Below are 15,859 nucleotides of genomic sequence, written 5' to 3'. Positions count from 1 at the left end.
GCACTGTAATTTCTATGATGGACAAAAGGGCTGAACTCCAGAGGTGAGGCGAGAGTGACTGCCATGGACATCAAGGAAACACGTGACCAAGTGTGGCATTAAGGAATCATGCAAAACTGAAGTCAATGAAAATCAGGGGGAAAACTCTCCACTGGTTGGAATCATACCTAGCACAAAGGAAGATGGTTCTGGTTGTTGAAAGTCAGTCATCTCAGTCCCATAACATCACTACAGGCATTCCTCAGGGTGGTGTCCCAGGCCCAACCATCTTCAGCCGCTTCATCAATGACATTCCTTTCAACATAAGGTCAGATGTAGGGATATTCGCTGATATTTTCACACTGTTCAGCACCATTCGCGACTTTTCAGACAACTGAAGCAGTTCACATGAAAAAGCAGCAAGACCTGGACAATATCCAGGCTTGGGCTGACAAGTGGCAAGTAACATTTGAGCCAGACAATGATAAAAGACAATCAAACCATTGCCTCTTGACACTCAAAAGCCATTACCATCACTGAATCCCCCACTATCAACATCCTAGGGGTGACCATTGGCCACAAACTGAACTGGACTAGGATTATAAATATGATGGCTACAAGAGCAGGTCAGAGGCGAGGAATCCTGGGGTGAGTAACTCACCTCCTGACGCCCCAAAGCCTGGGGTCAAGGCACAAGTCAGGAGTGTAATGGAATACTCCCCACTTGCCTGGATGTCTGCAGCTCCAACAACACTCAAGAAGCTCAGCACCATCCAGGTCAAAACAGCCCGTTTGATTGGAACCCCTTCCACAAACATTTACTCCCTCCACCACCGACACACAGTGTGTACCATCTACAAGATGCACTGCAGGAACTCACCAAGGCTCCTTAGGCAGCACCTTTCAAACCCACAGCCACTACCATCTAGATGGACAAGGGCAGCTACATGGGAAAACAACCACTTGGATGTTTCCCTCCAAGCCACTCACCATTCTGAATTGGAAAAATATCACCATTACTTCACTGTCCCTGGGTCAAAATCCTGGAACTCCCCCCCCCACTAATAGCATTGTGGGTATACCCACACCACATGTATTGCAGTGGTTCAAAAAGGTAGCTCACCACCACCTTCTCAAGGACAATTACGGGTGTGGCCAGCCAGCAAAGCCCACATCCTGAAAAAATTAATTTAAACAAGGATACAGAACTGACTGAGGGACAGGAAACAGAGTTAGTGGATATTTTTCATGCTGGAAGAAGTTTTCCTGTAATTAATGACCAAGACCTTGGAGTACAGGACACAATTTTAACGTTTGCAGTTTGCAAAGTTTTCAGTTACACAAGGCATTTGTGAGAGATGACATCTGAAGCACTGTGTAGAGTATTGATCTCCTGATTTAAAGAAGGATGTAAATGCATTGGAGCCACTTAAGTGGCAGGATCTTCCTGTCCCACTGATGGCACATTCTCGCCGCGGGTTTCCCGGAGGCCTGGGCTGTATTCAATGGGAAATCTCATTGACAGTGGCGAGACCAGAAGATCCTGCAACTAGCCAGTAACATGCCACCCCACCCCACCAGGAAATACACCATGGGGGTGGGGGCAGAGAATCTCATTCCAGAGGTTTCCTCGACTAATATCTGGAATGCCTGGGTTGCCTTATGAGGAAAGGTTGGACACGCTTGACTTGTAGCCGCTAGAGTTGAGAAGAGGACGAAATAACCAAATTGAAACTATATAGGATCCTGAGGGGTCTTGGCAGGGTGGATGTGAAAAGGATATTTCCACTTGTGGAAGAGTCTAGAATTAGGGGCGTCATTCTCCGACCCCCATTCCGCACCTTTGGGGCGGCGCGATGCCCGTCTGATTGGCGCCGTTTTGGGCGCCAGTCGGCGGACATCGCGCCGTTTGGGGAGAATTTCGCCCCATATCATCCATCTGACTTGTGTCTAGCTGTGTGGGACTACATTGGGATGGTTTCATTGATTTGATCATTACCAGTATTTCACAAGCAACTATCTACCCTTTGGACACTAAGGGGCAATTTTATCTCTTGTCACTCTTGCAGTTACCTCAGATGACCCTCAAAGATCTATCCTTGGCCCATCCTATTTCTCATCTACATGCTGCCACTCGGAAACATCATCCAAACATACAGGGTGGGATATTCCGGCAAATTCCCCTGGCGGAATCTTCCAGTCCTGCCGACAGTAACTTCCCCCTACGGGTTCCCCAGTAAGGGAGAGTGTGAGCAACGGGAAATCGCATTGACAGTGGTGGAACTAGAAGACCCTGCCACAAGTCAATGGCGTGCCCCCTCCTCTGCTGCAAAACAGCCCCGGGGCATGAAGAAAATTCTGTCCATGGTGTTAACTTTCACATGCAGGCTGACAGCACTCCGTTCTTGGGCAGCACAGTGGTTAGCATAGTTGCTTCATAGCTCCAGTGTCCCAGGTTTGATTCCCGGCCGTGGCTGCGTGGGTTTTCTCCGGGTGCTCCGGTTTTCTCCCACAGTCAAAAGATGTGCGGGTTAGGTGGATTGGCCATGATAAATTGCCCTTAGTGTCCAAAAGGGTTGGGTGGGGTTACTGAGTTACGGGGATAGGGTGGAGGCTTGGGCTTAAGTGGGGTGCTCTTTCCACGGGCCGGTGCAGACTCGATGAGCTGAATGGCCTCCTTCTGCACTGTAAATTCTATGATTCTACCTCACCACCATACTTTTGAATCCTCCCCATAACTAAATTCTCAGAATTCTCATCTAACATCTCGGAAGGAATGAACAGAAATTTCCTCCAGTTAATAATTGGGAAGAGTAAAGCTATTATCATTAGTTCCTTCCACAAACTTTGCTCTGTAGCTTTCAGCTCGACCCCTCTTCTTAGCAAATATCTGAGTCTCAGCCAGACTACTTGCAATCATGGTGTCATACCTGATACCAAAATGGGTTTTCGGTTGTGTGTCTGTGCCACTAGTAAGGCCACCAATTTCCACCTCTGTCCTGACTCTGCTCCACTTCAGCTCATCGATTTCTTTGTTATCTTTAGATTTGATCATTTAAATAGATTTCTGGCTATCCTCTGACATTCTATCCTCCAAGAAGTTGACGGCAACCAAAACCCAGCTGATCAGGCACTTACTCATACTGAGTTTTGTCACCCGTCACTTCTATTTCGATAATAAGTTGCCTTTCCATTTTCCGACCAAAATGAATAACCTCACATGTTAAACTCCATCTGCCAATTTTTGGCCCACTCACCTAACCTATCTATATTCATTTTTTCCTCATTGCAATTTACTATCCCACCTATTTTAATGTAATCCGCAAATTTGTCTATAGTACTTCTATCCCTCCATTCAAGTGATTCATATATATTGTAAATATTTGGGGCCTGAAGACCGAACTCCACAAGAACTCCAACATCTTGTCAACCAGAAAAAGACCAATTTATCCCGACTCTCTGCCTTCTGTTAGTTAGCCAGCCTTCTATCCAAAACCAAATTACCCATTATCCCATGTGATCCCACCTTGTATATTAACCTTTTGTGCAGTACCTTATTAAATCCCTTCTGCAAGTCCAGATATACTACATCTCAGGATCACCATTATCCATTTATTTGGCTTATTACATCTTCGAAGAACTCTAGCAAATTAGTCAAATATGATCAACCCTTCATTAAACCATACTGACTCTGATGGATTGCGTTTTGACTTTCTAAATGTCATGTTATTATTTCCTTAGTAATGGATTCTAACAATTTCCCAATTGCAGATGTTAAACTAACTGGTCTATCGTTTCCTAATTTCTGGCTCCCTCCCTTTTTGAATACGAGTGTTCCATTAGTATTTTTCCAATCCACTGGAACGTTTCCCGCGTCCAGTGAATTTTGCAATATTATAACCAATGAATCCACTATCTCCACCGCCACTTCCTTTAAAATCCTAGGATGTAGGCCATCAGGCCGTGGGGACTAGTCTGCCTTCAATCCCAATAGTTTGTTCAGTACTTTTTCCCGATTGATGATGATTTTTCTAAGTTCCTCTGCATGGGATGGTACAAGTGTCCTCCACTGTGAAACATGAGGGAAAACACTGATTTAGTATCTCCACTATTTCTTTATTCCCCACTATTAACTCCCCAGTCTCATCCTCCAAGGATCAACATTCACTTTAGCTACTCTCTTCCCTTTTATATACTTATAGAAGCTTTCACTATCCTTTTTATATTTTGTGCTACTTTTCTTTCATAATTTACTTTTGCTCTTTTGATTACTTTCTTCATAACCTTTTGTTGATCTTTAAAAGTTTCCCTATCTTCCAGCATGCCACAGGCCTTTGCAATATGGTATGCCTTGTTTTTTGTCTTTATGTTAAATTTGAACTTCCTTGCTTAGCCATGGATGTTTTTTCTCTCTTACAATCTTTCTTCCTCTCTAGAATATTTTAGTTGGGAGGAATGAATGAACTGCCCCTGTTCAGCAACTGTCCTACTTTTTAATCTTTCTACCTAGTCCACTAGGGCCAAATCGGTCCCCGTGCTGACCTAATTGCCTTTGTTTAACTCCAGAAGGAAAGTGTGGGTCTCCAGTTTCTCGCCCTCAAACAGAATTTTAAATTCAATCATGCTATGATCACGCATCCCAAAAGGATCCTTAATTATGAGGTCATTAATTCATCCCACCTCATTACGCAATACCAAATCCAGAACAGCCTACTCCCTGGTTGGTTCCACAACATATTGCTCCAAGAAACAATCTATAAGACATTCAATGAACTCTCCTTCAAGGATCCCATTGCCAATTTGATTAATCCACTCTATATGCATATTAAAATCAGTCATGATTATTTCATACCTTTCTTACAAGCCTTCAATATTTCCTGGTTTATACTGCGGAATGATATTTTGGGGACCTATAGATTCCCCCCACTTCCTTACTTTGCTATTTCTTATTTCCACCCAGACTGATTCCACATTTTGATCTCTAGTGCCTATATCATTTCTTACTACAGTACTGATCCTTTCCTTTACTAGCAAAGCTACTCCACCTCCTTTTCCTTTCTATCTATCCTTCTGAAATACTGGGTACCCTTGGATATTCAACTCCGAGATCTCGACTCCTTGTAACCATGTCTCAGTAATTGCCACCAAATCCTACGCCTTTGTCTCTATTTGAACTGTTAATTCATTCATTCTGTTCCAAATGCTTCATGCATTCAGACACAAAGGCTTTAAGTTTGTTCTTTTATCAAATGTCCCTACTCTTCTCTGATTCCTTGATGCAATATGACGTTCACATGTTCTGTCCCTTTTATTTTCTGTTAACAATTCACCTCATCACTAACCTGCACTCCTACCTTCTCCTTTAACTTTGATTTTCTAATTTTCCGTGCAACTGAACTCTCCGCCACTATTTAGTTTAAAGCCCCATCAGCAGCCCTAGTTATGTGATTCACCGGGACTCTGGTCCCAGCATGTTTCAGGTGAAGACTGTCTTATCGGAACAGGTCCCTCCTTTCCCAGTACTGGTGCCAATGTCCCATGAATTCAAACTCATTTCTCTCACACCAGTCTTTGAATCACACAGTTAACTCTTTAATATTATTGATCCAGTATTATTGGCCATGCCTTCAGCTACTTAGGAAATAAATTCTGGAATCCCTGTTCTAAATCTCCCAGCCGCTGTACAGAGAATCATAGAATCATAGTATTTACAGTGCTGAAGGAGGCCATTCGGCCCATCATGTCTGCACCGGCCCTTGGAAAGAGAACCCTCTTAAGCCCACGCCTCCACCCTATTCCTGTAACCCAGTAACCCCACTTAACCTTTTTTGGACACTAAGGGCAATTTATCATGGCCAATCCACCTAACCCGCACATCTTTGGACTTTGGGAGGAAACCAGAGCACCCAGAGGAAACCCCCAGACATGGGGAGAATGTGTAGACTCCGTACAGACAGTCACCCAAGCCGGGAATCGAACCTGGGACCCTTGAGCTGTGAAGCAACTATGCTAACCACTGTGCTACTGAGCTGCCCTCCACTGTGCTACAGTGCTGCCCTTTATTTCTCCTTGAAGCCACTCTTCAAAATTGACCTCTCTGACCGCATCTTTTGCCCTAATATCACCTTGCATGGTTCATTGTCAAATTTTGCTTTATTACCCACCTATGAATCATCTTGGCATGTTTATTATATTATAGACACAATATAAATACATTGTTGGTGACTTTTAGCAATATATTACATCTGGATGGAGAATCATGTTAATATTAGATATTACAAATATAAATATCCATGTTATTATGGCACAATTAATCTTTTTAACACAAATTCATTTTAGTTCAATTTAGTTTCATTAACTATGGATAATTTTATTAGAAAAAATCATCATGAATATTTAGATGTCTCTCTTCTTTGATCTTTTAATCATCTTTACTTGGCCACTTAGATCCACTGAAAGATATTAAGGGTACTAAATCAACAAATATGGCATCATCTTTCTTATTTCATGGCTGAGGAAGACAGTACACCAGCTATTTATGTTGTGTTTTAAAGAGATTAAATAAAAAATTTATTTACCTTGTATCTTTGGCCCTTTGCTTGCTTCACCACTCTAGTTTTGACAGAAATTTAGGGTGCTGGTGAAGACCTGAGAACATTTGCCCCCTCTATTACTTTACCTGTACTGGACTTCAATACTGAGAATAAATTGCTTTAGTACTTCTCACAGGCATCTTAGGCCTACATCTCAATATGTCAGGCAAAGAGATATGTAGGCAGAATGAGGGTTGTAGATCCAGTTACAAGGTGACAAAAAAAAATAGAGGTGGTCTGAAGGAAGCTCGAGCAGAAAATATCATCTTGTTTTTGTTTTCTTTTTCAAATGAAGGGAAACTCTACACATAGTTGTCTGCAAATAATGTCTGCTCACCTGCTGGACTGATATTTAAACTGTTGATTTAAACTTTAGGACAAACCATTACATGTTAACTAAAAAAAAGACTACATGGACAAAAACAAGTAGATTATTACATTCAAATACTTTTCTTGTGACTATATAAACAATATGCACATTTGGTGATAAATTACAAATTTTTCACAACATGAAATATTCTCACAGTCAATTATGATTAACATTACACATACAGTACATAGTTTACGATGTATGTTTTCATCTGTTGTATTTTAAGATGTTTGCTCTGCTTAATGTTTAGACACAGCTTGCTTGGCAACATACAGGTTCATTACATTTTAATCTGTAAAGCAGTTGTTGAACAAAATTAACTAAAACCATTTACCATTTAAAAGAAAAGTGTTTCTATTTTACAAGGTAACTCATTGCCAGCACATGTAAAAGGAGCTTAAGAAAATAAATTGTGTTAAGCACCCACCTTCAACATAGTTGTCTTCTGTGTGCACAGACAGGAAAGGAGAAAAAGGAAAAAGACTCATTAAGCGGCATGCAGACTAGAATTTGCCTCTGCATGATCTGACCATGCAAGGCATTAAAACACAACATGCAAGTGTTCCATAACCAACATTCAAGGGGAGTAAGTGCCAGGGAAGCAGTGCTCTTCAAATTTTGGCATGATGTGAAAAATTAGAATTTATGAAGGGAAAGTATTTTGTGATTATACGAGATCTGCTAAATTATGATTCTTCATTAACAGCAGCTTCCTCCGTGAGCTTAAGTCTGTAAATAATTAAAAAGCTGACAGAAAAGGGCTAAGCTGGTAATGATAGACATAATGTTGTCGCTCTAGTATTTCCCATTTGAATTCATTCTCAATCAATCTTTTAAAACTGGTTGAATTTAACCGACGAGATCATAAAATTATGAAAATGACAAATAGTGCATATTTGGGGAAAAGATTAGATTTAATTTCTTGTATGACAGATCATTAATGAACAGTACCGTTTTAATAACAAGCCCTTACTTAAGTTTGTATTTTGCACGAATCAAAAACTCTTGGTAATGCTCTCTTCATGATTTTCATTCCTATTATCAAGCACACCCAATCTTTTGCCTCACAAATTTAAGAAATGTATACCATTTTTAAATGTAACCCTCTATTTACCCTGTCCAACCATTACATTCAAATCTAAATACTAAACTGTATGTTAAAAGCTTGTTTTATGCATAGTTAAAATGGCCTTTGCTTTTCCTTGTTTTGGATGTAGCCAATTGTACATTTTCTGTGTCAAATGTAAGACACTAGATGAATTATTGCAAATACACATATCTGACAACCTATTTTTCACAGTGCATTTATCACAAATTCATTTCAGTGAAATAAGACAAAGGAAATATTTTAGAATTATATACAAGTATAACATTACTTCATCTGCAGATGAAGTAATATACTGAAGTCTCGAATTAGGGTTAAAATCCTTACTTGTCTTCAGTTTATACTTCTTGTGGTTAAAGTTTATTTTAAATTTATAGAACTTTTACAATTTCACCATCTTGCTAAAACACTATTCTTTCTGATATGCCCAAGGGATCAAGATATTTTCTATTGAAAATGTTCCTTTGTTTTGTTAGCGGTGAGGTGCAGTGAGAGCTATTCTGTACCAAATGATAAAATTTGCTGGATTTCAGCGCTACTCGCTATACTGTATGCAATCCATATCTGGTGTATGCCTCTCAAACTTAATTACTGATAAGAGAAACTTATGCTAACCTATTAACCCAGGCCACAACCAACAATATTGCTGCAATTCATTCAATGTTTCTACTTAATTACCTAACTATTAACGGCACTTAATGGAACATGATTTTTCTAAACCATTGTTGAAAACATTATGACATTTTAGATGCTTACATTGCTGTTAATGCATGATACAATTAAATAGAACTTATACTCAGATCGCATTTTAATTTTAAAGTTTGATACTTAATGCTGTTTGGACCAATTTTAACAGTTACAATAAAAATGTGGTCAAATAAATAAATTCCTGATTGAATTAATTATCTGGATTATAAAACTTAAAGCATGATTTCATTTAACAGGCATTATACAGAACTTGATCATAATATATCATGAAATGTCACTACTTCTACTATAAGATGATTATAGTGCGTTTATTTGGGCTCTCCAACCAATGCGTAAGAGAGGAACAATTGTGAAATGGGTAGTAAACAATAATGCCTTCTTCTTCTCTTTCAATAACTAAGTTGTGCTCCAAAATATAAATGAGGACAACCTCCCTTCCCACCATTGATACTTTAAGCCTTGTTTAGACTTAGAGGGGCCAAAATTTGATAGCTCTCAAAGATAAAAGTGGAAATTGCGATGGAGAGTGCATTCTGGTTGAAACAGGTGACAGCTTGCGCAGAAAGAAGTGTGAATTAAGGTGCAATAGGGAAGAGAATATGCTCCAAGGTTCACTGACACTACACGCGATTATTTGGTGGAGGTGGTTGAGCAGAGGAAGATGTGACCTATTGACAGAGATACTACTAACTTAACACCTACATCATACACCTTGTACACTCTATCAGTTATCCAACTATGATCACCACAACACCCGCACCACACTCATTAACACATATCCCTTCATCTTGCAGGAGTAATGTGCATAACTGGTGGTAGAAAGAGCTAACCGGCAGAGCGACAGGCATGGCTGCATGTTCTTAGCCCTATGGAGACAGTGGATTTATCATTGTAATGCCATAGCTGATGTTCTGGCTAACAGTGGCTGAAATAACTGGACATTATAGATGCGATTTTCCTACCGTGTTGCGCCTGGTGTCAATCCTGTTGTGCCAGATGCATCATGGGAGAGGCCCAAAACAAGCATGGTGCCAGGCGCCAAGCTGATCGGCAGTCAGACAACTCGCTATGCCCGATACAATCTGGATCATGTCCTTGCTGGGCATGATTTAGAGAATCATATTAAAATGAACCATCAGGCTCGTCTAAATATGCAAGGTCTGTTTAAGGCTGCATTCTCCCGGCTCCCGGGAGTCACCAGCTGCACTAACAATACCTCACTCGGGCATGTTTTAGTACTGGTCTCCACAAATGGAGATCAGGCATGAAGGCCACGCCAAGGCTTGGAGGCGATTGGAGCCCCTGGGTGGTGGGAGACAGGGCAGGGCAGTGCCAGTTTAGCACTTCTAGGGTGTCAGGGGCAGTGTCAGGGTGTCAGGTTGGCACTTTAAAGGGGTGAGGCCTAAGGGGAGCCATGCACATGAAATGGGGTTGGGGTAAAAGGGGAGGAATGAAGTGTGTGCTGAGGTGAAGGTGGGGCCTTGAAAGTGCGGCGACAGAATGGGGGCCTTAAAGGTGGGCGGGGGCTCCACGACCTAATATCGGGGTATTCTCACTTGGAGGGTTGGGGGAGGGTAGAGGGGCGATGGATGAGTATGGGAAGGATCACCCTCAAGCCTGGGTGGCGGGGGAGGGAGTTGCGCTAACTGTTAAAGATGGTGGGAGGTTGCCCCTTGGGGATTGAGGGCTGGGTGTGCCTATGTTTGTGGGGGTTGCATTGTCTGTGGGTGGGGAGTGTTGGGGACCCTCATGTCAGGCACACTTAGCTGAGTGTTCCCTGGTGCTGACAGCGCCGAGAACGATCCTGCCTTTAAACGGGTATCTACTTCATTTCTGCGCCTTGGTGAGAACCACCTCGTCAAGGCCGCACTTAGGCTCACTTCGTGCACTGACGACTGGAGGAGGTCTGGGTGCCATTTTTAGATCCTCCACCGCAGCCTCCAGACTCCCTCATTGCCCCAATTCACTAATCAGGGGATCATCGAGCCCGCCCCCTCTCCCCCACTTCAAATGGGCAAGGCACCCACAGGTCGATACCCTTCATGATAAGATGCCACCAGGGCAGCCTGGCACTGCCAGCCTGGCACCCTGGCAGTGCCATCTGGGACCCCTGGCATTATCAGGGTGGCACCCAGGTGGAAATTTCAAGATGCCATGGTGGCACTGCCAGGGTGCCTGGTTGGCAATGTCATGGTGCCGGGCAGCATCATGGGTGCCAGGGTACCACCCTACCGGAGCCCGATAACCCAGGGATCGCCTGGGAGATCCCCCTCCCAAATTTGTGGAAACTAATGCTGACACTTTAGATGATAGCTAAAGATGGAATCAGCACATGCTTAGACAGGGGGTAAAAGAATTGAGGACTGGCGGAGTGCAGATGTCAGGTTCACCTCACAGGAGGATAAATTAAGTGAGGTGGATTGGCCACACTAAATGGCCCCTTAATTCGAAAAATTAATTGGGCACTCTAAATTAAAAAAAAAAAATTCATGCTTCTGTCAATGCCTTTGTCTGTCTATCGATGCCTTTGTTGTTGCCTGTCAGTCAGCCAGCTCACACTGCTGTCACTCATACTGAGGTGTTGTAGTCCAATGCTGGCTTTTCACTGGCCATAACTGCGCAGGATTGTCCTGCACAGCAACCTGCAGTCTCCCCCACTGAAAGTCAGCAGCTTTCTGCCAGCTATGCTACAGTTATTTGGGTGGCACTGCATAGAATAAGTAATACAGAAAATGCACACAGAAGATCAGCACAAAAGGAATGCACAAGGGTACTTGTTTCTACGCAAAATGGTATGGTTTCAGTTATGATTTTTTTTTTAGAATAATAATAACCTGTTATTGTCACAAGTATGAAGTTACTGTGAAAAGACCCTAGTCGCCACATTCCGGCACCTGTTTGGGGTAAGTCAGTACGGGAATTGAACCCGTGCTGCTGGCCTTGTTCTGCATCACAAACCAGCTGTCTAGCCCACTGAGCTAAACTAGCCCTATTAATGTTTATCTTGTGCTGGCTTAAAGTTTTGCATTGTGGTGAAGCAGGTGCTGTGATGTCCAGTCTCAGAAGGAAGGTAAGATGCAGCTGAATGGGGAATTGCTCACAGTCAACCTGATCAGAAAGGGATTGTGTGGTTGCCTCCTCCCTTTTTCTTCATCATCTGCTTCCGTCCCTTCCTTAGCTGGTTTCTATACAGCCAGTTGCAAGATTAAGTGTCCTCATAATGGAAAGATTGTCAAGCATGCAGTAGACTGTCACATGTCTTGACCTGCACTCTGCTGCGTACTGCAGAACTCCTCCTGAGCAGTCTGGGCAGCAGAAACATTGGTTTGGCACCCCAATGGCCTGCTCTATCACATATTCTGTGGCAGCATGGCTTTCATTGTAAGCATGCTGCCCATTTTTGTGTGGGTTATGCACCGGTGTCATGAGCAATGTTATCAAAGGATAGCCCTTGTTGCCCTGTGACCATCATCTTGTTTGTCATGTGGCTCAATTGCAGATGGCACTAGTCTGCTGCAGAGTAAAGACGTTGTGACCACTACCAGGATACTGGCCATTGACTTGCATGATTTGATCAATATCAGTTCTTAATTTGTTCTTAAGAGCAGAGTTGATTTATTTAAGTGTGCGTCCCCTCTAAATTGTTTTCCTCTGCCATGCATACTTGTGTACGCCTGAGCAGGGTCTTTTGGATCATATAGTTCCACAACTTAGAGGGAACGTTGTGTGAGAGCAGTGTTTTTCAAATTGTTTTGCCCTAGACCCATTTTTACCTATGAGTCATCCTTCGGGACCAACTCCGACCAGTATTTGCGACCCATGCCACCCGAACTTTGCAATCCACACCGCCTGAACTTCACGACCCACCATTTTTGCTTACCTTTAATAGGTGAGCCTGCTTGGTCCTCACAATCTCACTTGCTTTGTCATTCAATATTACATTTCTGCTAAGGATGTCAGCTGAAGATTTAAGATCTCACTGCATCCGTTGAATAAAATCAGGAGGTTTGTCCTCGAACTCGCCAAGCTTAGTCGTGAAATGCCTTTGAACTTTTGAGGGTTTTAATCTTTCATTTGCCAATACTTCCCTGCATACAGCATAAATAAACTTTGCATCCTGATGTTCAATGGCCCAATTAATAAACCCATACCTCAAGAAATCATCTTTATACTGCTTTGTTCCTGTTTTCAGCTTCTTCTTCTTCATGTGTTGTTCATCAGAGGCCCTGGAGCTCACACCAGCATGGCTGGCAGCTACAAAATGGAAGAATCTCTCTCGTGCCCAGAGAAGTGATGTCAGTGTACCTGCTCTCAGGTCAGCGTGACCTGCTCTCTGCCGCCGCTTTTGGAGAGAAGACTCCATCGATTTTTCCAATGAATCTGCTCCTGGGTCAGCCGCTGACTTCAGGAGGAGGCAGTCTGCCTCATTCTGTTCCGAGCCTGCGCACTGCTGATGGGGCATGTATGCGTGGGACATCTGGCATTCTGAAAGCCGGTCTCGGCTGACATATTTAAAACCCTGTAGCGGCTGTTGGGCACTTCTTCCTGCAATCGGGAATGCCGCAACCATTGGCCCCGCGACTGTCCCGACACCTGCCCGCGACCCACTCATGGGTTGCAACCCTGACTTTGAAAATGACTGTATTAGAGGGAGCATTGTTGCATATGATCATATACGACCTGTATTGCTAAGACCACTGTACTTATGAATAGCGGCAGGGGCCCTCCAGCAGCCGGAATGGAACCAACCCACCACCATTTAAAACCACTTCTTCGTCACAGATCACACAGCCCGCCCAGCTTTAACCGCACTGGCCCAGGCATTTATACAGCAAATTGTCACAAATTGGACCTTGCACGGAACCCGGACTGCAGCAATGGTTCACCCCACTAAATGATTCATTGAAGACTGCCCCCTGTCAAAATTCAGTGGAGGGCTCACGGAGCTCTATTTAGCCACTGTGGAAACTATTATTTGGCTTAGTGATTAATGCACACGCTAAAACAAAATACCACCTGGACATTAAGGGAGGGAAGTCCCTTTAGTTACAGTACACCTCAGAGTTGACATGCACTGTCTCCAAAGTGGAGGATATGCAATCCATGGCACCCTTCATCACTTGGAAACCTGTGAATCCCGTGAAGCTGCCTACTCACTCTGCCTATTTCTCTTTGGCAAAATATCAAAATGGCAATTGTAGTGTTGAAAAACAGGGTGCTAATTTCTGATAATTGCTCATATTCCACTGAACAGATGACATTTTGTTTTCAAACACATCCATATTGTGAGTTATTAAAATGAATAAGGAGCAATGTGTCAAAGACTAAACATCGGACTTGATTCTCCGTTCTGGAGACTAAGTGCTGACGCCAGTGTAGAATGTGTCGACTTTCACGACAGGAAATTCGGCAGCGATGCCTCACCGATTCTGGTACCGGTGAGGGGCTAGTACCGGAGCTGACTGAAGCACCCACTGCCTGTGCCAAAAATGGCCGGAGAATGGCTGGGCCGCGCATGCACACGGCTGATGACCTGCACCGGTCGCGCCGTACAACATGGCGCCGGCCGTGTGCTAAACCTAGCCGGCCAACCGCGACCCCACAGCCCACCCCCTGGTCACCACCCCCGGCCAATCTCCACCAGGTCCCCCAGCCCTGACAGATTCCCCCACCAGGCCAGCGGCACGGATCCCGGCTGAGTATGGCCGCGCTGGACACAGTCCACAGCCGCCATGTTGACTCAGATCACATGTGTCTTGCGCAATCAGGAACTCGGCCCATCGGGGACAGAGCATTGCGAGGAGGCCAGCCAATGAGGCGCCAACAGCATTGTAATTGCATGCGTCACGATTATGCCGGTTGGGAGGGCGCGGAGAATCGCAAACCAGCGTAAAACCGACGCCAGCCCCAATTCCGGCGTCGGAATCGATTCTCCGCCCGATTGCCAATTACTAATTTTGGCATCGGACAACAGAGAATCCTGCACATAATTTTTAGAATGGAGAATATAGGAGAAGTAGCCCTGTCCACATATTTTAATCCAGCCATCGTTGTCAGATAGATCTCAATCAAATCCCCATCAATCTACACTTGTTCTAACCTCCACTATTAGTTCAGGCCTAGTCAGAGTTCTGAGCCGGGACTCTCCCCTACCCGGCGGGGCGGGGGAATCCGGCGTAATGGAGTGGCGTGAACCACTCCGGCATCGGGTCGCCCCAAAGGTGCGGAAGGAATTCTCCGCACCTTTAGGGGCCAAGCCCTCACCTTGAGGGGCTAGGCCCGTGCCGGAGTGATTTCCCCCCCCCCCCCGCCGGCTGGCAGGAAAGGCCTTTGGCGCCACGCCAGCCGGCAGCGGAAGGACTTCGCAGGGCGACGTATGCGCGGGAGCGTCAGCGGACGCTCATGGCATCCCCGCGCATGCCCAGTGGAGGGGGTCTATTCCGCCTCCGCCATAGTGAAGACCATGGCGAAGGCGGAAGAAAAAGAGTGCCCCCACAGCACAGTCCCGCCCGTCAATCGGTGGGCCCCGATCGCGGGCCAGGCCACCGTGTGGGCAGCCCCCTGGGCCAGATCGCCCCGCGCCCCCCCCTCCAGGACCCCGGAGCCCGCCCGCGCCATCTGCTCCCGCCGGTAAGGTAGGTGGTTCAATCCACGCCGGCTGGCGAGGGTTGTCAGCGGCGGGACTTCGGCCCATCACGGGCCGGAGAATCGCCGGGGGTAGCCCGCCGACCGACGTGATTCCCGCCCCCGCCAATCCTCTGGTAGCGGAGAATTCGGGACACGGCAGGGGCGAGATTCACGCCAGCACCCGGCGATTCTCCGACCCGGCGGGGGGTCGGAGAATCGCGCCCCTGGTTTCAGCATAGCTGGGCTTTGCCAAACCAACGCTGTCAGCTGACCTCCATTCAACACCCACATGTGTGAAAAATAAACCTGAACTTCAAGAATGTCGCAAGTAGTAAGTCTCCACAATCTGTGATACATACTTGCCAAACATTGGGGTTGCAAGCCCAGTGCCCCGGGGCACTTTGCCTGTGAGCAAAGATTGCAACTCATCTCCTCGGCTCCCCACAGAAGCACTTTCGCAGGTTTACATTTTGAAAA

General features: G+C 44.9%; 1 protein-coding gene across 31 annotated transcripts in view; it reads right to left on the bottom strand.

The window, feature by feature from the left end:
- nrxn1a (neurexin 1a) overlaps positions 1 to 15,859 on the bottom strand; it is a 2,579,010-nt gene that overhangs the window by 2,177,613 nt on the left and 385,538 nt on the right. For 28 of the 31 annotated variants that reach the window (XM_072507900.1, XM_072507883.1, XM_072507882.1 and 25 more), the window contains one exon: positions 7,370 to 7,387. The exons of the other annotated variants lie outside the window; for them this stretch is intronic. In XM_072507900.1, coding sequence (XP_072364001.1) covers positions 7,370 to 7,387 — 18 coding nt within the window. The remainder of the gene's footprint in view (positions 1 to 7,369; positions 7,388 to 15,859) is intronic. 31 annotated transcript variants of the gene reach the window in all.

Source organism: Scyliorhinus torazame, chromosome 1 (assembly GCF_047496885.1).
Source record: "Scyliorhinus torazame isolate Kashiwa2021f chromosome 1, sScyTor2.1, whole genome shotgun sequence".
Taxonomy (NCBI): domain Eukaryota; kingdom Metazoa; phylum Chordata; class Chondrichthyes; order Carcharhiniformes; family Scyliorhinidae; genus Scyliorhinus; species Scyliorhinus torazame.
Note: the sequence above shows the minus strand (reverse complement) of the source record. Positions and strands in the feature narration are given on the sequence as shown.